Raw genomic sequence first — 23,253 nt, forward strand, 5'->3', positions numbered from 1 at the left:
ATTCTAGCGCTTCTGTCAGAACTTGGCGTCTTTTAGGGCAGGCAAAGGTTCAACTGCCCGATCTTAACTCAATCAGGACACTTTAAGTAGGTCAGAGATTTACAAGAGTTTCAGATGTGGATCAGAAATAAAAAGAGAGGTCTCAAATCTTTAGTTCTCACACCCTTGTAACTGCCGGTAGAGCCTTACCCAAATGCACGCAGATACGGGAGTGAACGCGCGCCAACACGCGGAGTTTAGAGCTCAAACCTATCAAACTATTACTACACCCTCAGTCCTTTCATCTCTTGCTTCATACCCCCTCCCTTCCTCATGTCTCTGCCTCCTTTTCATCTTTTTTTTGTATTTCTAATCTCTCTCTGATCTATGCCGCTGAAGAATGACAAAAAAAGCTCAGTGTAATGCTGCTGAGACCCTTTTTTCCATTTTCCAAGTTCAATTTTAACTCCGATTGACAGCTAAAACTGTCTCCTGCATGTCAGAAAATGCTTGAGGCCAAACCACAAACGGCGTATTGAACAATGTCAAAGATACAAGGGCGTCAACGTGGAAACAGCGCCACTTTACAGATTTGAATGAAATGTAATTTCAGAGAGATGGTGGCTCTGACTCCGACATGGCGCAAGCACAGATGGAGGCGACGGGAAGACGCTACCGGGAGGCACTCAAGCGTTTCCGCCCGGAGGGTTGAAGGGCGAAGAGCTCTAGCTGACGTCTTCACAAACAGGTGGTGGTTGAAGATGTTAAAACCATCTGTCATGTGTGTGACACAAATGTTCTGTGAACAACTGATTCAACAAAAAACTCTATTTTAAGTCTTGGGACGCTGTTCTTTTTATATTCGTTGCTCTGAAAATAAACATTTTAACGAAATGAGGGCTTTTCGCCAATGGACATCTGGATCCAAAGCTATCAGAGGGCTGAGCTGAGCTAATGTACAGCTAGGCTTTCCCGACACCTTATTCCTGCCAAACAGCATCTAACCGACACTAGCTCCATTTACACAGCCTTTTCAAGGTGCGCCTTTATTCCGTCCCAATGTTCTTTATAAACCCAACTATGGCGTAATGGGGGTCTGTTTTGTTTCGTCTCTGAGACGACGGTTTGCGGTAGTAACGGCGCCAAATTGCACAGAAGGCAAGGCAGAAAGAAAAGCTGAGGCCGTGACATTTTTGACAAGGCATTATGAATGCACCCCGAAATGGGTAGTGGCAGTTGGCAGCAAAATCGAAAAAAAAACAATGAAAACAGTGATTGTTGTTAGCAGGTTTAGCTGTCCACCGGCAATCCTATGACACCTTAGGTGAGTCTTCCTGTCAACAGATCAGATGGCTTCTACACCAAACGAAACCTCTGCCAACGCTTGACCAAACAAGACTGTTTGTCTTTCTGTTTTGATTCACACAGGAAACACAAAAATTAGCGTTGTCTAGCGGAGCTCAGAGGTTTACAGCTGATTCTCAGAGGGAATAATAAGAAAACAAACTTCTCCCATTCCTTTAGGTAAAACGTTATCTTTCACCTTGTCAAATCATCAATGTTGGGATTTGACATTGTTGAAGTTTGCTCGCTGTTGACGAACATTTTAATTTAATACAGTAATCCCCATTTTTTCACGATTCAAGATGCACGGGTTCACTACATCGCGGATTTTTAGTAGGTAGTCACATGATACCGCACAAACATGCTATTGGCTGACGGCATTCGGAAGTGAGTGAGTGATCAGTATGGGGAGGGTTCATAAATGTTTAAATTACTGTAAACAATAAAATAAATAGTTTGTCACTATATTACGGAATTTGTTTTTCCTGGAACGCATTAACCGCAAGTAACGAGGTATTACCGTATCGCAAATTGACAACAGGAAGACGTTTTGTGACGTTGTGTAGCTCCAGTTGCCGTCTTTGGCCATTAAAATGTACTAAATGTTCTCTGACTTTAGAGGGAGGGAAAGAGGGAAGGAGGGAAGGGGGGAGATTATCATACAAGAGGAGAATGGGGAGAGATTTAGGACAACGGCCTGAAAGGGAAGAGCCGGGGAGACAGGAGGAAGATGAGATGTGAATTCATTGCCTTAAAAGCAGCTCTGAGGGAAGCAGCGCGATAAGAATCTACGGAGCGTGCTCGCACGCTTCTCCCAGGCAGATAAATGGATGAGGAGTGTTACTGTTCAATTATCGTGTGCGATTGTGCACGTTGTGGCGCGCTAAGTGTCCGCGATGAAGGCGGAGGAACCCGGCGTGAGACGGGGTGAGATTCTTTCCACCTATGTGTCATTTCCTCCATCTCTATCTTTTCCTCTCACTCATTCTCTACCTTTCTCTCTGAATTCAAATTCAAAGCACTATTCAAACAAAGCTTTATTGCCTCCGAGAACACATTTACGTACATCACTCAAGTAAGCATGGAAGAAAGAACAGCTCAAAAAAGTCTCGCCATAATTTCGAAGGTATTTCTATCCCTATTCTTCCACCTTTTGATGATCATCTGTCAATATCCAGCAGCGATTAGCAAATTGATCCCTTGCTCCACCAAATAGCATTGATTATAAGTATCGGGAAATGATCTTTTCTCTCACCGTAGACCAAATTGAATGTCGGAGTTTGGCTCGAGGAGTACATCTGGAACAAGTTGGAGACTCGGCGATCTACGCCGTGTAATTTGGGAATCTGGCAGCGGGATCTGGTTCTGAACCTACCGTTTAAAGCAACGCATTCTAACCTGGCAACCGTGACGGACATCTTTAGCTCCCGCTTTGCTTTTGTGATTGGCAGAACCACTCACGCGTCCGTCTCTGTAGGTATCCTGAACAAACCCGTGACCCATACCCGTCCCATCCTACAGAGTGAAGGTGTGGGCGGAGCCATTGAGCCCAAAACGGCGTGGGTTAATCAATATGGGACACAAGACAAGGGTGTCAGGGTAGGGCGGTAGACCGGCTCAAACATTTGTCAAACCACAAGGCCGAGCGATCTCCCCTGAGCTCTTCCTGCCAAAGAGTCCTTGAGCAAGACACCGAATCCCAACGAGTCCCCAGGGGTTGCTGCTCCATTCAGGGTGGGGGGAGGTCATAGGAGTATCTCAAAATGCCTGTGAGCTCAAGTCACCAGAGTTCCACGCCTCACCTCACCACAAAAACACTCCGGTGGCAAATAATCTGCCTCCCCCTCCTTCTGTCTATGTGGCACTCTGTTCTCTTACCGCCGTCTCCTTCCTCCCTCGTCCTGTCCTATTATGGACATAGCAACGGCGTGGCTGTCAGGACAACTGAAGGTTTGATTCACCGACTGTCCCTGTCTTAAAGTTTGTGTTCATGTGCGTGTGTGTGTGTGTGTGTGTGTGTGTGTGCTAGATAGCAGATAAGAGCCATATATAAACAGCACTTGAAAGCAGAAATGTAAATGTTTATAAGTCACAGCAGAACACAGACCATATCAAGATACCGGGGAGAGAACGAGAGAGCAGGGGAGGGTGTGTGGGGGGGTGAGGAGAGGGGGAGATTAAAGAGGAGTTCACGCCAGGAGAACCGGCGAAAGGCTGCGGTTAAGACTCGATATGGACGCCGACACAATCAAGCATCTTCCAAGTATCCCGATTCTTGAAAGAGGATGAGGGGGTTGATGAAGACGCTTTCCGGTGAACTTAAATCACATTTATGTTCTCTGAACACTCTTGATTGTCGTTCTTTCATTCATCAGGTCGTACGGGGGTACATAGCCCATCCCAACCGATTTGGGGCATGAGGCAGGGTAAAAAACAGGTCATCAGCGTATCATAGAGCCACATAAAATCTCAACCAACCGCACTCATCTTCAGCTCTGGTGCTTGTTTTTGGTGGTAGGAAGGAACTCAATGCTGCGCTAACCATTAGCCTCAGCTGCTAGTACAGTAATCCCTCAGTACTCGCAGTTAAAACAAAATTTCGCGATATACCAACTATTATACCTGCATTATCTTTTCCCACACTCTTAGCACTTTTAAATGTTTCTTTAATACACGGATGCTGTCAGCCAATAGCATTCACATCCAGAATCACATGACTACCTACTAAAAATCCACACTGTGGTGAAGCCGTGCATCTTGAAGCACAAATACGTGTGTGATTACTGTAATACGGAAAAAAGCCAGCGACTTTTGGAAAGTCTTTTCCGTCAGACTGTCGTACTACACTTGTAGGTTCAAAGACAGGTTTTTTGGGAGGGTGTTCACACGCTGCTATCTGCGAGCATTTCATTAGCAGCATGCTGCTGACCTCTGACCTCTTCTTGTCTTAACTGGTTTTCATTTTCATGCAGCTGCAAAACGAAGATCAGGGATCGCGGGTTGTGATCCTGCGAGGAGTCTAACGAGTCGATGCCGCCTGGAATTCTGCTTTTAGGAAGTAGATAAAGAGTCTTTAAAGACGCGCTTCCCCTTTGATTCAGGCTCCGCATTCATTCATGATTTTAAAATGTTTGATTTTCTCGTCTTTGTGCGTTTCCGGTTGTGTTCACATCCTGGAAGGGAAGTGTTTACGCGTTTATATCTGTGCACATCGTATTTAATCCTTGATTCAGGGTACGACAACGTACATCCTCGTGCAACCGTGTGTGTGTGTGTGTGTGTGTGCGCATCAGTAACAAAGTGATTGTTAGCAGAAGCTCGTTAACCTCAGAAGTAATCACCACAGCCCTGAGGTTTACAACAATTAGACAAACTAAACGACAAGCTACAAACAACACAAACAAATAAACAACAAGGAGGGCGAAGAAAGTGATTAGTAGGGGGAAAACTAAAGCGATTAGTCCGATTATTATGATTTCAAATGAAAGTAATTATTTGAAATAGGAATAGAGGAACACATTAGACTCACTAATTAGAGCGAGGACAAATAAAGATGCCGAAAACCCCCCCCCCCACAGAAACAGAAAAAAGAAATCAGGAGAGGTGAAATGATGAGAAGAGTGTGTCTGTATGTGTGTGTGTGTGTGTGTCTGTGTGTGTGTGTGTGTGTGTGAGTGTGTGTGTGTGTGTGTGTGTGTGAGTGTGTGCGAACAAGTGAATTGTGTTGTATTTGACATCACTGCTCAGTGTTGTCTCTATTTTTTCTCACTTTCTCAAGACGTTTTTGTTTTTACAGCTTCACCCTGGGTGGACCAGACCGCTGTACACACACACACACACACACACACACACACACACACACACACACACACACACACACACACACACACACACACACACACTCATACATATTCCCATACAAACAGTCCCCTAAAGGGGCCTTTTTTCCACATCGGGCCATATGGTGCAGACAGGCACACGGAAACAATTCTCTAAAAACAACACACACACACTGCACCTAGAAACCTGCCACGCAGCCACACACACACACACACACACACAAACACACACAACATAAACACACACTCACACACACACGCGCGCGCTGGACAGTTAAACCTGGTGAATGAATTGCTGCCTTGTTCAGGCGGCGCACTAATGGCACTAAAGGAACCTGCCATGGAGATTACCACGTACGTATACACACATGCTGAGGCTCAGCATTAAGCATTCTGGGGCACTTATCCATTAGAGAGGTTAGTTATTTTCCCCAGCCTAAAAGTAGGTGTACAACTTACTATTCCAACGGAGGAGGATGTAAATCCACGGCGTTAAGCAGCTGGAAAGCTGGAACTCCTCAGCAGCGCCGAACAGAGCTCCTCAGACGTGACGCTGGCTGGGAGAATGGATAATATAATAGGTCGACTAATTTAGGCCCCCGGAAAAATGGCTTTGACCGTTAACACCTGATTGCTGTGGTCAAAACGCTCCTGAAATAAAGGTAAATTAACTGTTATCTGCTTTTCCTGGGGGGGGGTGGGGGGTGTGAATGTGCTTTGTGCAGAGATTGGCTTCTCCGAGACGTCGTACGTACAAACAAATCGGAGTTGCGGATCTTCATCGGACAGACGCTAAGGAGAAGATGGACTTTCTTCGGACTCAACGTGAAATAATTTGGCGAAATAAAGGTGAAAAAAAAAGTTGAAAATATTATACCTGTCTAATGCTTTTGGAAGGACTGGATTGAACAGGTTTCTCTTGAAATCTTTACCTCGTAGTTCTACGAACTTCTCGAATTACGATCAACTTCCTCTCCAAATGTCTCACTATCCCTTCTTGTCAAAACGGGCCTTCAAGAATCCTCAACAGTATGAAACATCTCACGTGGCTTTACCGTCGACTGGATGTGAAAAGGAAAAGCGGCTGTCGGATTTGACGCTGTTTTGCCTTTTTTTTCCAGTCCTGCCGATCGCCGGTCTGAAAGCGCTCAAAAAAGCGGCGGGAGTCGAAAATGAAAACATCCGATTTTCCAGGTCGAGTTTCTCAGCGATGATTTGTTAAGACAAAATAAGTGACTTCATTGGGACTTAATGCCGGAAATGGAGAGAGAAACACTGAGTCACCTGGCGGAGAGGAGCGCGACTTTTTTAATAAGAAACGACACGTACCATTTAACTTCAGGAACAAATACTCTCTTTTTCATTTGCTCTATTTAACTTTTGCACCACCTGCAAATACCATTAGTCCAAATCAACCTGCAAGAAAATTAAAGACATGATGGCATGGCGTTTTGGGTTTTTTTTTCCTTACTGTAGCTGTAGCATTAGCAATCATGACATCAAGAAATAGAATTGCGCTAGACAGGAAATGCTCGGCATCCTGGGTCTTGTTGGTAATGATTGTTCTTTGATGACAGCTTGGTGCCCAGACCAACACCCCCACTGCACCCACATTGGCAACCCAGTCAAACGAACGCCAGTGTGATGTGAAACGGGCTGCGCGGCGCCTGACTCGCTTGTATTTGGCTTTGCACCTGATAGAACTACTAGTTGGAACTATCTGTCAAGCCCCCCCCCCCCCCCCCCCGCCCCCCTATATTGCTCTGATTGCATTGTCCCAGGGAGTTGCTTCACCTGTTGCCAGGACAGCCTGGCCGCCGTAGCCTGGCTGTGCGTGGCGCCGCTTGCATTGCTAGCCGCCATCCGGCGTGCTCCAATGGGCTCGTCCCCAACCTGGCAGCGGCGCTATCAGCGGCAGACCGGGCCCCCGTCTGGTCTTTGTTGCGTTTGGTTTTGTTGGCTGAGCGAGAAAAACCCTTCAAGGATTTCGACATTGGGTCACGTGTGAAGAAATCACCAAGAAATCCAAAAACTCTTTCCCACAATGCAAAGGATCCAAGAACACACCGTGAGACCTCACCGCTGCAAATAAGTGCTTGTCGCCTCCTTGACCAATTCATGGTAGTAAAAACGCTCCTTTAAGCTAAAAGAAACTTTCTCTCAACACAACAGGGACATTCAAGCTGACTTGGCAGAAACACTGAATGCACGTCAAGACGCCGCCGCCGCCGCTGCGACCGGAGAGAGTTTTTTTTTTTTCCCTTCCAGACATACCAGCAGCAGCACACAGCTGTATAGTTCACCAGCATATGGATTAAATAAATACAGTCTGCACAGAGCTTGTTAACACTTGTTCACTTGGCTACAACGCTGTTGTCGCAGACAAAGAACACAAACACACACCCACATCTGTGCACACCCAAGGCCAGTGGCAAACACACAAACACACACACACACATACACACACACACACACTATGCAAGCTTCATGCATGCATACAAACAATCAAACGCGCAACCAAACATCATTAACAGGTACATTTGCAAATGGGTGCAGCGCCGGGTATTGTGGGAAACGAGTAGAGACACATCGACGTGTCGAGAGAGTTCAGGCGCCGACACGCACAAAGACACGAGTGTGCAAAGATCGAAGGGGGAGACGTTTGAAATGGTGTGCGAGTTCCTTTCGCACGCCTCGGGGGCAAATTAGGGCATCTATGAGTGTTACTCCGGTTGGGCAACCAGGTTGTTTTACGCACAGACACACACACACACTGGGAGAGTAATCCTGTGGTATAATCACATGGTATCAGCTTTGACAGTCTGGGCTCTTGTTGGCCCAATCTGATTATTGATATTAACCCCTGACTCTGGTGAAGGAAAACCAACAGAGTAGAGGAGTAGAAACTACGATGGCTCTATTAACCCCTTTATTTTTGCCTGTTTGCCAATTTTTTCCCCCTTTCAAGAACCAGGGATGGAAAATGAATACACAAAGCATGGGAATACGGGCCCTGAGCACAAATTGAAAGGTGGATGGGAGGAGAGAGAGAGAGAGAAAAGGAAGGCAAACATCAAAAAGGTGTTCAAGACGCTCAATGAGACGTTTTCTTTTTACTCTCAGCCGTCAAGGGTAGACAATCCTCCTGGCTTAAAACCGGATTTATTTCCCCCATCCCATCTTTCTGTCTCTCGAACAAACAAAATATATTTTGACTCATTTCCATTTTAGCTTTTTTTTTTCTCCCCAATCACCTCGCTGATATTCGCTATGAATTATGGGCATGTGCGCTTCTATTGCCACAGGAAACTCCAGATAGTGTTGACAAGGTAGAGTCTTGGGATTTTACACTCTCCCGCCTATTTGGGCAGGTATTCTCGGCGATGCTGAGACATTCCTGGTGACGGGGTTCCTCACATCTCGCTACCATGGCGACGCCCACCTTTTCAACCCCAAAACAACGACGTCAATCGACTTGTTTTTCGGGAACATGGCTGACTGTCTTGCACGAAAAGTCCAGATGCTCGATATCCGCTGGTGTCCAGATGGATCAATACGCCAGAGAGGATGCAAAATGCAAACTTTGCACTAGTTAATAAAGGAAATAATCCCGACGCGTTAATCTCTGATGGATTCTCCGCCCTTTAAACAAGTGGATCATTTGCTAACATGCTATTTGCCTCGACAGATGGCGACGCCTCCCTCGTTCATCTCTGTCTGATTAATCAACCTTAATTTGAACGAATCAGAATGACTTGCTGTTTGGGATTTGGGAGACAAACAGACACACACACACACACACACACATATACATACACACAAACACCCCCACTGTGTGGGAACTGAAAGCGCGACATCCTGCTGCAAAAGGCTGTGAGACGATGAGCTCATCAGAACCACAATGAACAACCTGTTGACCCACATTGTGCAACTAGGTCAACAGGTAGCTCACACACTCACACACACACACACACACACACTTTCCTCCTGTCATCTGGGCTCAAATGTTAACTTTTGCTGCATGTGAGGAAGACTCGTGGTGAAGCACACACACACACACACACACACACACACGGAGACATGCTGACACACAAAGGCTTCGCCTCAAAGGAACGCAACTCATTTACAAAGAAATAACCTGAAATGTCTCAGCCGTGTGTGTGTGTGTGTGTGTGTGTGTGTGTGTGTGTGTGTGTGTGTGTGTGTGTATGTGTGTGTGTATGTGTGTGTGTAGCATGAACATGCAAGGATGCACATGCAAGCGTGTTCTCCCCTACACGCGTTTGCACACACAGTTGGAGCCATGCATACGTCACACTACATGCAGACACACACACACACCCACAGACACACACACACACACACACACACACACACACACTCACACACACATTAACACAAACCACAAGTAAAAGCATTAAGAGGCTCAAACCAAACCTGTTCCTGCTGAATAACATCACCAAGCAGTGCCACCACACCACAAAATGAAACACCAACACACACACACAAACACACACAAACTGCCTGGTGCAAACCCACTTTTTAAAAATTTGCATTTTAAAAGGACAATTTGAGAAAATTCCTCCAACACGTTTACCTCCGCCTCGATCACACATCAACACAACGCATCCTGCACAACGAACCAACGCAACCTCTGCTGCACACGCTTGACAACAACCACAACTAGTTGTAGTTTACTTGCATTTCCTGCAAACCCTCAGAAACATGAATGCAAGCGGAAGACAGAAACGACAGCCGGGCCGGACGTTTCAGACGTCTTTCAGTGGCTTATTGTGTGAAAAAGTAGAAACTAAAGTCAAAGTTAACAACCGGCTACGTTTGCTGGTGTCACAAAGCGAAATGGTTGGTGGCGTTCAAAAGACGTGGATGGGAACAAGTTGTTTAAAGTTTGTTGTACAAACTAATGAGGTCGCTTTATTATAAGGATTATTAAACTGGCGTGCAGCCATGAGTCATTTTAAAATGTCACAGACATTCTTCAACGTTATGAAAGTGGATCGTAATCACGCTGTTCCTTCCTTACAAGAAAACCTTGAAGACTCTTGCGGGCAGCGCCGAGGCCGTCACTTCCTCCCGCGGTGATGACTGAGCAGCTTTTCATCAGCCCTGCATAGACGCTGTTGTTTTTTGTTTTTTTTTTGTTTTTTTTAGTCAGGCGGTCATTTGGTCTGAGTAAAAACATCTCCTGCTATTTGGCTGAAGGCAATAAAGCGTTTCTGCCCAGGCCCCGGCGGGCTCACGCTGCTGCTTGTAGTTAGCTTTTTAAGTTTTGAGAAATAAATAAATAGATAAAAATGATAAGACCACATTTATTATTCCAATATCCACAGATAGCTGCAATTTTGATAGAAAAAAAATACATAAAAATATGATACAATAAATTTAATATATTATAGTATAATATAATATAATATAATATAATATAATATAATATAATATAATATAATATAATATAATATAATATAATGTTTTCATGCTAGTAATCAAGTTTGTGTTTGAAAAATGCAATAAAAATGAAACCTTCATTTACTCAATGCTACCGTAGCGGGCAGACTTTTAATTTAAACACACAATCATTACTCATAAATGGGATAAAAATAATTTCAGTTCATAAAACGTATGCGTCCTACCTCTGCTGTTCATCAGGTTATAAAAACATCATGGCTGACTCCTGGCCTTGGCATCAGCACTGCGCCGCAACGCTCCGTCCAGCAGGCGCCAACAGATCCGCTGCCGGCCTTCTGTACTCCACACAATAACCAGAAGCAGGAAGCGGCTGTCGGGTCCAAACTGCTATCCCACCATCGTAACTCCACACAGGTCCGTGAGTATGACACAAAAAAAAGCTCTTGCTCGAGGAAGTCTTGAAGGATTCGCGACCTTTTATTCGGCGTTCGTCCAGCGATAAAACGGCGATGCAGCTTTGGGTTCGATCAAGCGAGCGGTAGATCCATGCAGGAAGTTGGACGCAGGCTTTATTTTTCTAGGTCCTCAGTCACGCTCGTCCGCCATCGTTTAACCACCTAGAAAATGACAGAAGGACAAACGACTTTAGAAGCAAGTTTATTCTGCAGGATTTCAGCGGAACCTGGTCCGAATGGCGATCAAAGCCGCGTCATAATCGAAAATATTCACGTCGCCCGCTGAGATCCCAGCCAGTCAAAACCTCTAAATGCACCAATTTGGTTTTATCGCGCCATAGCTGACGGATGACGTCTTCCGTATGGGAGGATGCGTTTAAAGCCAAACCGCTGACAATGTCAAGGAAAAAAAAAGAAGAAAAAAAAAAGCGTGTGGACCAGCTTTTCTCCTCAGGTTGTTCTCCAACTTCTACAGTCACGACTGTGTCATGGAAGCGAGGAAGAACGTACAGTATGGTGTATGTATGAAGAAGAGGGGAGTGGGAGGGGGTAGCTTATGAAGGGTGGGGTGGGGGGGGGGTAATGCATGTTGTGTAATAAAATCTATCTATAAAACAAACCCACCGGTGGTAACAGAGTTATGTAAAATACTTTCGGTACAGCGTTCAGAAGCCACTAATAACGCCGCGTGGAATGAATTCAAATTAAAGAACAATTACTGCCTGTGGGGGCGAGCGGCACCCACACGACTCCCCTCTCTCTCTTTTTTTTCTACCGTTACTTTTCAATCCATTTGGATATTGACCTTTTTTTTTTTTTTTGGCCAATCTGACCGCGGCGGTCTTCAATGATCCGTTTCTCGTCGCCACATGTTGGACTTCCTGCATCGGTGACGACTGAATCTCCTACCAGCGCTAAATATCAGAATCTCCAGTTCTCGGTTCCCCCTTCTGTTGCCCCAACCACAAAAATCACCCCACCCTCTGTGTTTGTACCACCTCCCCACCCTCCCTCTCTCTCTCTCTCTCTCTCTCTCCGAGTGCCACCCCTTCCCCTTCTTCTTCTTCTTCTTCTTCTTCTTCTTCTTCTTTCCATCCATCTTCGTTCTTTCTCTGACCACAAATCTAAATCTGAGTCTGTATTTATACAAAGCCAGTTTCCTTGGGTCGGTCCGAGCGGTGTGTGTGTGTGTGTGTGTGTGTGTGTGTGTGTGTGTGTGTGTGTGTGTGTGTGTGTGTGTGTGTGTGTGTGTGTGTGTGTGTGTGCGTGTAGGTGCGTGTCAGCGGTGGATAAAGAGCAAATCTTCATGCAGTCTTCGGGGTAGAGTCTATATTCAGAGTGTTTTGTTTTTTTTGTTAATCTCCTGCTGTATCTCTTTGAGAACAGAACTATTAGCTTTAAATTCCCCTCCGCCCTCCGAAGTTAAATTCAAAAGGAACAAACCGGAAAGCAAAAGAGCTGAAATTGATGCTAAGAAAAAAACTTCCGATACCGTTCATTAGCTCACCGGGTTCGGATCTATCTACGTCTGGAATGGAGACTGAATATTAACGGCTCCGTCCGGTGGAGAGCTGCAGAGTGTCAGTATCTGGAAGAGAGATATCTGCTGTCGGAGGAGGAAGAAAAAGATTGCCAGCATGAAAAGTAAAGCACATTATGAGTCATTACTGAAATTATGAGTCATTTCACAGACACTCCCATCTTTAAACTGTCAGGTTTACTTGTCTTTTTCTTGAAGCATGTCTCTCAGTCCAGTTGTTTTTAGTGTGATGTTAGATGTTATTTTTATACCTAAACTGGACAATGTTTTTTGTTTAAACCTTCAAGCCACCGTTTGTTCCCTTTTACTTAAAAGGCGCAGAGACGAAACGTGGAGGGAGACTCATTCACTGGAAATAAATGGTAGAAAAGTGTTTTTTTAATACCTAAACTGGACAATGTTTTTATTTAAACCTTAGAGCCACCGTTCGTTCCCTTTTACTTAAAAGGCACAGAGACGAAACGTGGAGGGAGACTCATTTACTGGAAATAAATGGGGAGAGAAGTGTTTTCTCTTTCTTTAAGAGTCTGAGTCTTTTCCCCCTGCGGGACTCTGACTCAGCCCAAAGGCTGCTCGCTCATTTACTCCATCGCTTCGCTCTGTTTTTCTGCTTATCTGCCACTTTTTTCTCGATTGCGGCGCCGTGACTTTCACATCTCACCCAAATCCACGTCTCACGCGCATCAACTTTTTAACCCTTTGTCTTCCTCTCCATCACTCCGTCTCTCCCATCCATTCATCAGCCGGCCAGTCGTTTTCAGATGCTTCTTCCATTTCTCCAACTGTCAGTGAGGTCGAGCGCCCCCCCCCCCCTCACCTTCACCCCCCCCCCCCCCACCACCACCACAGCCACAGCCGCCTCCTCCTACACTCCGACCCCCCTCAGCGACTGCGTGTGGTCCGGTCCGACTATAGACCGTTACATTGTCTCAGACAGGTTGGACTGCGCCACTAGCCAGCAGACTGGGGGTGGGGGGTGGGGGTGGAGTGGTTTAGAGCGAGGGATGGGGTTGGGAGGGGGGTTCCTAGGGAATGTTTGTTTTTCTGTTTCCAATTTGGTCCAGCCCGAGGAACTCCACACTCCGCTCTGTCTCAAACACACCATTCATGACGACCTGACGTACATGATTACACACAAATACCCACTCACCGGCTACCCCCCAACCCCAACCCCAAACCCCCACCCCACCCATCCTCGCACACAAACACACATGCATGCACCCCTACACACATATTAAGCAGCATCACTGCTACCAAAACACACACACCGTGCAAACAAGAGGGGCAGGCAAACTCCAATTTCTACGCCAAAACCCTCAGATTTATCTTTCTTCCAATCTTTTGTTGTTTCCTGATTTGTTATTTCTAATGCCGTTTCAAATGACATGACGGTCAAACTAATTACGCTCGTTCCTTCCGCACATTTGAGTGATTTTTTTTTTCTTCTTCCCCCTTCTGTCCGCGGGAAAACGTCGAGCTTTGAACGTCCTTTTTGATGTGTTTCACTGCGTTTTTAGATGTTATATAGACAGACTTAACCTCCATGTTCCACCAATTACAAAAACAGAGGGGACATTGTTTCACATTCAACTCAATTCCATCTGAAATTGATTATTTTGGTTAGTTTTGCAAGTTTGAGTTCCAAATACACAATGCCGTTCTTTGCATGTACAAATAAAAGTTTATCTTATATCAATATAAATAAACAGACCGACCCAACCGTATTAGCTTGCTTTCAGATGTCATGTCACGAAGTTCCACTTCCACATTCCGCCTTTTTACTCGTTGGGCAGACAGGAAACCGCACAGACTTTAAATCAAATGTTACAAATGAAAATTATAGGTCCGTTTTTTTGTTTTGATTTTTTTTTAAATTCACAAAGCATGATGTTCAAAAAGAACCATAAGATATTAAAGGAGAGACAGAAAATCAGATATCGCAACCAGACGGATGTGATTAGACAGCGGATTTTAAGGGCGTTCTTTTTTTTTTTTTTTTAAAAGTTGTTTGATTTGGGGTTTTTGTTTCGAGTAGAAATAAAATTATTATAGCGGGGGGAAAAAACAAAACTGCATTTGAAAATAATCCTGCCAGTTCATCTGGAAGTCGTTGTGTGTCTGCACCCACTTATCTCACGCTCCAGACAAATCAAGTTAAGGGAATTAAAAATAGATTCCTTGACAATCGCGTTAATGTGGGCTGTAATTGTTTTCTATGTCTCCAATTGTTTCCGCATTACTTTGCAATGGACTCACAATCAAAGGAAGAACTGGGTTTGTCGTTTCTCCATTGGGTTGAGGATCAGAAACGAAGGAAAACCCAACCGAAAAATGAGCCAAGACTCTTCCTCTTTGGTATTTTGACACTCTTTGAAGGCTTCATCTTATCCCAAAGCCAACTTAAAAGTCACATCGAGATAAACGCTGGTGTGGATAAGGCTAAAACTACCATCAACCATGACACTGCATCTTGTGCTACCTATTTATACTGGCTTCTTGATATCCTTATCAAACATAGACCTTCCCAACAGACATGGTTCGGCTGGTGTTTCCTGTTTGGTTTCTTTGCTTTAAAACTGGCAGCAATAAAAAGAACAAAGCAGGAATTCTTCTATCGACTTTTGTGGCCACAAAACAATTCATTGTCATGACGATTTTCAGGCCGCCAATCAGGTGAATCATTCACCTCGATCAACCAGATCTCTTAAACTGTTGGGGCCTGATCTGAGGGTGTGGTCTGTCCCGGCACAAACACAAATACATGTTGGCGAGTCGGCGCCACTTCTTTGTTCCAGATACAGTCTGTTCCTCCCAGCGTCCTTTAGCCTCTAAAATATTTTATCAAATGGTCAACTTCCTCCTGAGGAGTGCGGTTTAGAACATTTGAAGGGTGAGGCATCATTCACAACACTAAGCTGCCGTTAAGCTCGTAAACATGACGTTAGTTTTATGAAGATAATTGCTCCTACTTGAAGAATAGTTCATTTGACGGCATGGAAAAAGAGGCGAGGCTACCTGGGAGTCATTACATCTGATTGGTTTGGAATCGTTTCTTGACTAGCCCCTCACGGACAGAGCTAGCATGTCCCGGAAGAAGACTCTCCATTGGTCGAGATGGACAAACGTTAACGTCCCGCCTTAAATGTAGAATGAGATGTAACTGGAAGCTGCATAAAAACCCACATGTTTGATTAGAATTTGCTCTTGGTGGCAAAAACTCAAACATAACGGAGAACAAACTTTGCTTCAGCAGCAGTCGGAGGCGTAATGGAAGGAACCGGTAGCTGCATAAATCAACATGCTGCTTGTTGACGTTAGCATCGCTGTCTCCCCCCCCCAAAATTCGGAAAACAAACTGCAGCTTTGCCAGAAAACACACACACGCACGCACGCACGCACACACACACACACACACACACACACACAGCATGTCTCATTAGCATGCACAGGTCCGCAAGGCCTATCTGTTAGTTTTAAATGCACACATACGTATGGATGCAAACACCCCTGTGTGTGTGCGTGTATGTCACTGCATTACATCAGCGGTGCACACACACACACACACACACACACACACACACACAAGTGTGCACATGTTACTTCACAATCACAACACAACTTTCTCTATCGCGTATATACACACACACACACACATACACACACACTCACATTTTCCACACGTCTGAAGAATCGGATGTTTCCTGCAAACGGCCGGCCTGGCAGGAAAAATGTCTGGACAAACTTTAGGGACACACACACACACACACACACACACACACACACACACATACATGGATAACACGAACAGACACACAACGGAACATTTTTAACCCGCAATGTTGACTTTATATTCCGTAACAGAGTCTTTCTAACGGCACGCCGGCCAAGCGAAAGCTTCCCTGCTGCACACCGTTGGGCACCTCGGCCTCGGCGATGTCACTACAGGGATGGACTCGCTGTGAGTCTCTGCCAAATTCTTTCATGGCGACTTTTCAAAGTAATTTAACGTTTTACATAACTCAACATCTCAATATTTGTGAGCTATGAGGGTTTTTTTTTCTTTGATGCATTCTTGTGTTAAACTAAAAAAAATCCCATCCGGACAGCGAATTCTGAGGCATCCTTTACTTGTCAGGCGGACGCGGCAATATTTCCAAGGACACGTTGTTGATCTGAGACAGACTTAACTGATTCCACAAATCAAATCAAACGCAGCCTTTGGTATCTGCGAACCGACGAAAGCCGCCATCGATTGCAGTTATTTTTGAAATCCTAGACCAAAGGAGCGCGACTGACAGTCCTCTGATCGTGGCTGGACCGTCGGGCGAACCAAGTCGCCACATGCGGAACAGAAAGCAAAGATTCAAGTATTCGTACGTTACTGGGCACACCGACACCAACTAATGCAATCAAGCGTGACAGCGCTGATAAATCTGCTTTAACCAGGAGTTCCCTGTGATTGTTTCAGATATGATTTACAGCCATGTTGATCCGGATCACGTTAAACCGGAATGTGCTTCTAATGTTCTTCTCCCCCACATCGCAAGGAAATGCAACGATTGGTGCAACCCAGCTCAAGATATACGAAGAGTTTAATGTACAACTTTATGTAGATGTCGATCAAAATGTTTTAGTGTTATATATGTTGAAAAAGAAAAAAAAAACACTAAAAAGAGAATAAAATTTCTCTTTTAGGCCGAACTGAGTTCCGCAACCACTCTAGATGGACAGACGGACTTCTTCGCGAACCAATCGGGTTCAGGCTGCATTTTCGAAATTCAAGTGGGAAAAACTGATTTCCGATTTTTCAAAATAAATAGGCTAGAAGGTATCCGAAGCCGAAGTTCTCACTGGTTTCATTATCGTGCGTGTTGAAGTGTTTCCATGCTACAGCATACAGGTGGACGTAGTGCTACCTATGTTAGCATCCAAGCAGCGGTAGGAGCCCGGGTAGGATACTGTTCACACTCACTTTGGACAACAAAAAGGACAAAAAAGGATCAAAAATGGTCATTTATCTTCCCGTTCCTTGATGTGAAAAGGCCTGGCGGTCCTGATTACAGTCGATCATTGGCTAACTCCGATTTGGATATTCCCACCCTTTCTACTTTCTCACTTCCTGTCTTTGACGGTGTCGAAGCTGCATCGCTCTTTGAAAACCTCGGACCATTTTGAGATCCTGTGGTTCCCCCACCAAAACCTGAAAAATACAGCAAGAAGCATTTGTTTTTTATCTAATCCCTCAAGCCATGACTCAAATATTTAAAGCCAAAGCAAAAATAAATCCAGATCACTTCCCTACTTCACACCTTGCCAAACTAAACACCAAGAAATTTGTATTATTTCAAAATTTAAAATAAAAACGCACGGAGGAGCAACAGGTTCACCTTATCTCATAACAGACACATCCCCTGAGGTTTCATTTAGATCTGGTGAAGACGCTTATCAGAACCTGTTTCTTGGTGTAGAACAGGTACGAACGTCCAAGAAAAGCAAAGGGGAGTCGAAGTCGATCCATCAAGGCGCGTCATCCCGGCAACGCTTTCTTCTACCTCCTCCCAACCAATACAGTTCAGACACTAAACTGACATTTTTATATGCGACAGGAATTTAATGTAATCGTTTAACTCGCCCTCGACTCCTCTAAAAAGAGCGAGTGGGAGCGATAAAAAAATAAATTTAAAAAACGGAGGGGAACGGTTCGCGAGGTGATCCTAGGAAGAAAAGGGAAAGGACGACTTTGTGAAGCACTAAAAACAAAAAAAAAACAAAAAAAAGCCCAAAAGCCATGTTGTGAGGGGGGGGGGGGTGTGGGGGCAAATACTATACACCCCCCAACTGGGATTTTCCATCAACCCTAACACACTCTCCCACAGAACCACGCTAACACACACAGGCCCCGGCAGCAAATTTAACTGTCAGCCGTAAAGTTTTGGACTATAGCGAGTGATCTCTTGGCCCCATTTTTCCTCCCTCCCACCTCTTATGTTTATGCAAATGAGCTACTCCTCTTCCCCCTCTATCCATCCTTTCCTTTTTTTAAAAAAAATTTATTTCCTTTATTGCTCCATTTCCACCTCATTGTTCCAAAGCGTTTCCTTTTCCTTCCCTATCTGAGCCCAGTTTATTAGCATCCGTCATCCTTTGTCTCACTTCCTTCTCCCATTCATCTCTTCATCCGTCTCCATCTGGGCCACGGCCGACCGAGACACCCCCGCCGGATCCCAACTCCTCTTATCTCCTCCCCGCCTCCCTCCCCAGAAAGGAGACTACCCTTTTCCTCTTCCCTCTTTCTCTAACTATTCTTCCTTCGAGCCCCCCCCCACCACCACCACCACCCCTTACTGCAAACCACACGCATACAAAAGTCTCAAAGACCCCCAGATGTGTGCCCCCTTCATTTCCATTTCAAAAAAAAAAAAAAAAAGCACCACCACCACCACCACCACCACCACCTCTCTCCCTCCTTCCCTCATCCATCTATCCATGCATGCACACACTAACAATTCCAAAACACACACACACACACACACACACACACACACACCTCTCTCTTTCCACACACAGAAGCAGCAAGTCAACGTAAAGAAGAACTCACACTGATCACATTTCTTTTGAAATCGGAATCAGTGGACCGTCAAAGCAAGTCAGCTGTGTGGACAGAGGATCAGACGGGGGGGGGGGTTGAAACAAACTGCCATTCTTTATCACTAATCAATTGCATTAAGTTGCATCTTAATTTATGATTCTTTTCCTGATAAAATCCAAATCATTCGGCGTCACAGCTTCCCAAAAACTTGAGGTGAAGTCTCCGACCTTCTCCTTCCATGCCATCAAAACTCAATTTCAACATTCTAACAGTAAATTCCAATCATTTGATCAACTTTAAGAGAATTAAAACAATATTAATATGCTATAATTAATCGATCGTGAGAAAGCTATGATGCTTGTTCCATCCCCCCTCCCCCCACCCAGTTTTTACTTACTTCCTAAAGTAAAGTAAGTTGTTTTACGTCAAATAACATCCCACGTTTCATTGGATGAACTAAGGCAACAACAGTTCTTTGCAGCAGAAACTGATCCTGCGCCTCAAAATATGCCGATTTAGCACCCTGGAGGGGATGAACCCCCCCACCCCACCCCCACCCCCCATGCTTCTCTCAAACTTTATGTGGTCTGACGGACCGGAGGCATAAGCTGTCTGCCAAGCTGTAACCATCTAAAAGCCCAAAGCTGCCGCTGTGAGATTATTTAACAGCATCAGGAGAGTCGAGCACCGGCCCCCGCCCAGTGCCCCCGCACGGCCCCCGCCCTGCAGAGAACAGGTGAGACATCAAACCGCAATCAGAACCAGGCAACAAATGTTAAGCTGGACCAGAGGCGAGTTGGATGAGGGTGTCGCATCTTCCCTGCTGGAGGGGGTGTTAGGGGGGGCATTCATGATTTACAGTAACCAGATCCATGCTTTTTAACTTTCTTTTCTCGTCTTATCAGTCCACACAAGCCACAGGCACGCTTAAAAAAATGTTTTTTTTAAAATGTTTTTTTTTTTAAAGATCTGCACAGGCTGGTGTGGCGATTCGCTTTAGGAGGAAGGAAAGAAAGAAAAGAAAATCCTGCTAGTTAGCTGTTTAAATCATACATTTAATTTGACGGGACGCCATAAAAAAGTCTGCCCCTTATTAGACACACACACACACACACACACACACACACACACGCATACACACAAATTCATGCGCACACACACACAGCGAGGACAAAGACTACATTGAAAAGTTACTCCGCCGCCAGATGTTTTAGCCAGATCCCAGACTACAATACTAATGGGACTGCGTGTGTGTGTGTGTGTGTGTGTGTGTGTGTGTGTGAGTGATGAAGCGAGGGGCAGAAATAGCCCCCAACCCCCCCCCCCCCCTTTCCCTCCTCCCCACCAGGTATGTAGGTTCTCAGAACAAATGGGAATGGTATTTTCCTACAACATTAAATGCATCATAGTTCATGGTTAGACATAAAGAGGCGGCGGCTGTACATTGAACGCCACGGAAAAGAAAAAAAAAAAAACCACGCCAAGGCCACGTGAAGTCATTGTGATCAGGAAAAAGCACAATAGCAAACAAATAAAGACACTTTCCCATGATGCATTGCTGCAAAAATAGCAGAAAAAAAAGTGAAGAAGAGGCCTAGAGAACGTGCGAGTCGTGGAATGAATCAGCAGCTCCCTGCTGATGGAACAAACGGCGAGCTTCCGGGATTGAAACAAACAATCGGTGAGTCACATCGACCGTAACCGAGATAACGGCGGTCGGTTACCGCGGGCGATTAAAAAAAATAATATTTTTTTTTTTAAAAACGTCCATCAGCAGCGATCAGTCAGCGGACGCTTCGGGTTTGAAGTCGCCATGTGAACAGACGACAACAACCACATCACAAATAACTCCCTCAGTGGCGTTTGGCCTCCGTAGACGCGTGAAGGGAATACGGCGTACGGCGCTCATGCGTCACAGCCGTTATAGCATGTTGATAAAATACAGACCTTAAACCTGTAAGTAGACATCACCCAGAGAGTGCAGATCTCCGCTAAGGCAGCTCACACCCCCCCCCCATTATGTCAGGTCCCAGGACAGTTCCACTCTCGTAATAATAAGAGTCCCAGACGATGAAAACCCGCCTCTAGAAGTCGTGTTAGTCTGATAGAAAAAGGCATGTTTTTCTTAGTATGTTGTATTTTTGTCAGGTTTTACCACAAGAACTTTTGCAGGTACAATAAATTTGAAGCAAACTTTTCAACAGTTGAATCTTCCTTTAATCTGAGTTTACACAAACTGAATCTGGAATATCACCTAAATCCAGATTAGAATTGAAAGTGTGGTAGACCTTAAATGTTTTGCAGATGCTCCATCCTGTCAAACCGACCTAGGTCACCCCCGGAATCTGATGGATTACCAAGGCCCCACCTTTCCTCTCCAAAAATTTTTTAACTCATGCAAACATGAAAAGTCTTCGGTGGAAGGTAAAAATATCTCGCTAGAATTTGAAAGTAATGACGTGAAATTTTGCACACACAAAAAATCTCAACAATTTGCATTCTTAATTTTTTTAAAAATTGCTCTTCTTGCTGCAGAAAATTCTCACCGAATGAAAGAAAAACCGCAGCGTATTTGAGGAAGATGGTGGAGTCCTGTCTGTGTGTTGAGCTGCTTCTGCAGCTCCGACACAAAGGAGCGTGTGATATAAATCTCATTCACATTCATGCCACTTGTGCCGCGATCAGATTTTCCGTAGATCATTTTTCGCCGTCTGTCTGCTGGGTGAAAACTGTGAGAGATTACAGATGAGGCCTCAGCACAGTTTGAATCATTCAATGCATTTTTTTACAGCTTTAAAAGTTGTTTTTGAGTGTGTGTATATATATATATATATATATATATATATATATATATATATATATATATATATATATATATATATATAGTATTTTTATCTTCTTATAAAAAGTATTTTAAACATACTATTTCTTTTATTTACTACCACAAAATAACAATTTGCGATCTAATGCACAAAATATCAATATGATTTTTTTAATTTGGATTATATTTTTTGCGTTGTCGGTTAATTTAATATTTTTTACGACTTCTAAAAACAATTAAATAACAACAGTGGGGGGAGAAAAAACTTTTAAAGTTTCTTCTGTGTTAACTGACATCACCAGGAAAACTGTCCTGATATTTATCAGCTGCAAAGACAATTTGGGACCTCTCCACCACTCCAAAAGCACCGTTGATGTGAGAAATACATCCACACTGGACCGCGTTCAAATTAATTATGCAGGGATTAAAAATTTACAAAAAGGCAAATCCTCGATAATTCACTTCAATATCGCAATCGATTCCCTCCTTTAATGATTTTTTTTTTTCCTGACTGTAGGTTTTTAGCGCAATATTTATCGTTGTCAGTTACAAGTTAGCTTTACCTTCTAATGAGGTGATCCGTTTTTCAAACGCAGAGCCATTAAGACGGGAATTTTTATGGCCTATTACCACAACAAGACCCACAATGCCAGTGGACAACATGAATCAGACCTGCCTTTAACTTTTAATGCGGCGTCAGAGTGTAAATAGGCTGACGGACGATGGTCCAACACTCAGAAACTATTTCCCACCGTCCTATAAGGCAAAGGTAAAACCAGGGCTCTCCAGACATTCCTTATTAACATGTCTGTGACACCAACATTTTGACTTTAAGACAGTTCCTGCCAGCTATTTACAAGAAAACTACTTTTTCTCCCCACTAATGACAAACACTCAGTAACACTTGAACTCTTCTTTTTTTTTTAACCCTCCTTTTCTTGTAAACCCCTTCAAACTTGGGGGGCGGGGGGGGACACCTGCAGAAGCTGCAGACGACAAGCGCAGGTCTGTGCATACAGTACGTCCGTGACATTTCCTGGACCACGAGGAGTTAAAGGTTTGTTTTAAGTTCAAATCTTTTTTTGCTAAAGTAAAAATTTAAAAGCAGGTTCAATTAGCACCAATCATCTGCTTTATATTACATATATATTTGCTTAAACTGAGAAAACTGGACAGTCTCCCCTGCGCTCTCTTTGGTCTTGGAGTTACCTTTCTAACCAGCGGTGATCGCTCCTGATTTGCACGACGCCTTGTCAAAA

At 44.4% G+C, this 23,253-nt stretch overlaps 1 protein-coding gene across 9 annotated transcripts in view; it reads right to left on the reverse strand.

Moving 5' to 3' along the window:
- trps1 (trichorhinophalangeal syndrome I) overlaps nt 1–23,253 on the reverse strand; it is an 89,579-nt gene that overhangs the window by 61,278 nt on the left and 5,048 nt on the right. For 4 of the 9 annotated variants that reach the window (XM_068332970.1, XM_068332977.1, XM_068332969.1 and 1 more), the window contains exon 2: nt 10,814–11,206. The exons of 1 other annotated variant lie outside the window; for it this stretch is intronic. In XM_068332970.1, the coding sequence (XP_068189071.1) occupies nt 10,814–10,826 (13 nt within the window). In that variant the 5' untranslated portion in view covers nt 10,827–11,206. Of the gene's footprint in view, nt 1–6,956; nt 7,086–10,813; nt 11,207–12,551; nt 12,651–21,120; nt 21,181–23,253 lie in introns of those variants that run through there. 4 more of the 9 variants (XM_068332971.1, XM_068332972.1, XM_068332974.1 and 1 more) reach the window with 3 other exon arrangements.

This window comes from Antennarius striatus, chromosome 14 (assembly GCF_040054535.1).
Source record: "Antennarius striatus isolate MH-2024 chromosome 14, ASM4005453v1, whole genome shotgun sequence".
NCBI classification, from domain to species: Eukaryota; Metazoa; Chordata; class Actinopteri; order Lophiiformes; family Antennariidae; genus Antennarius; species Antennarius striatus.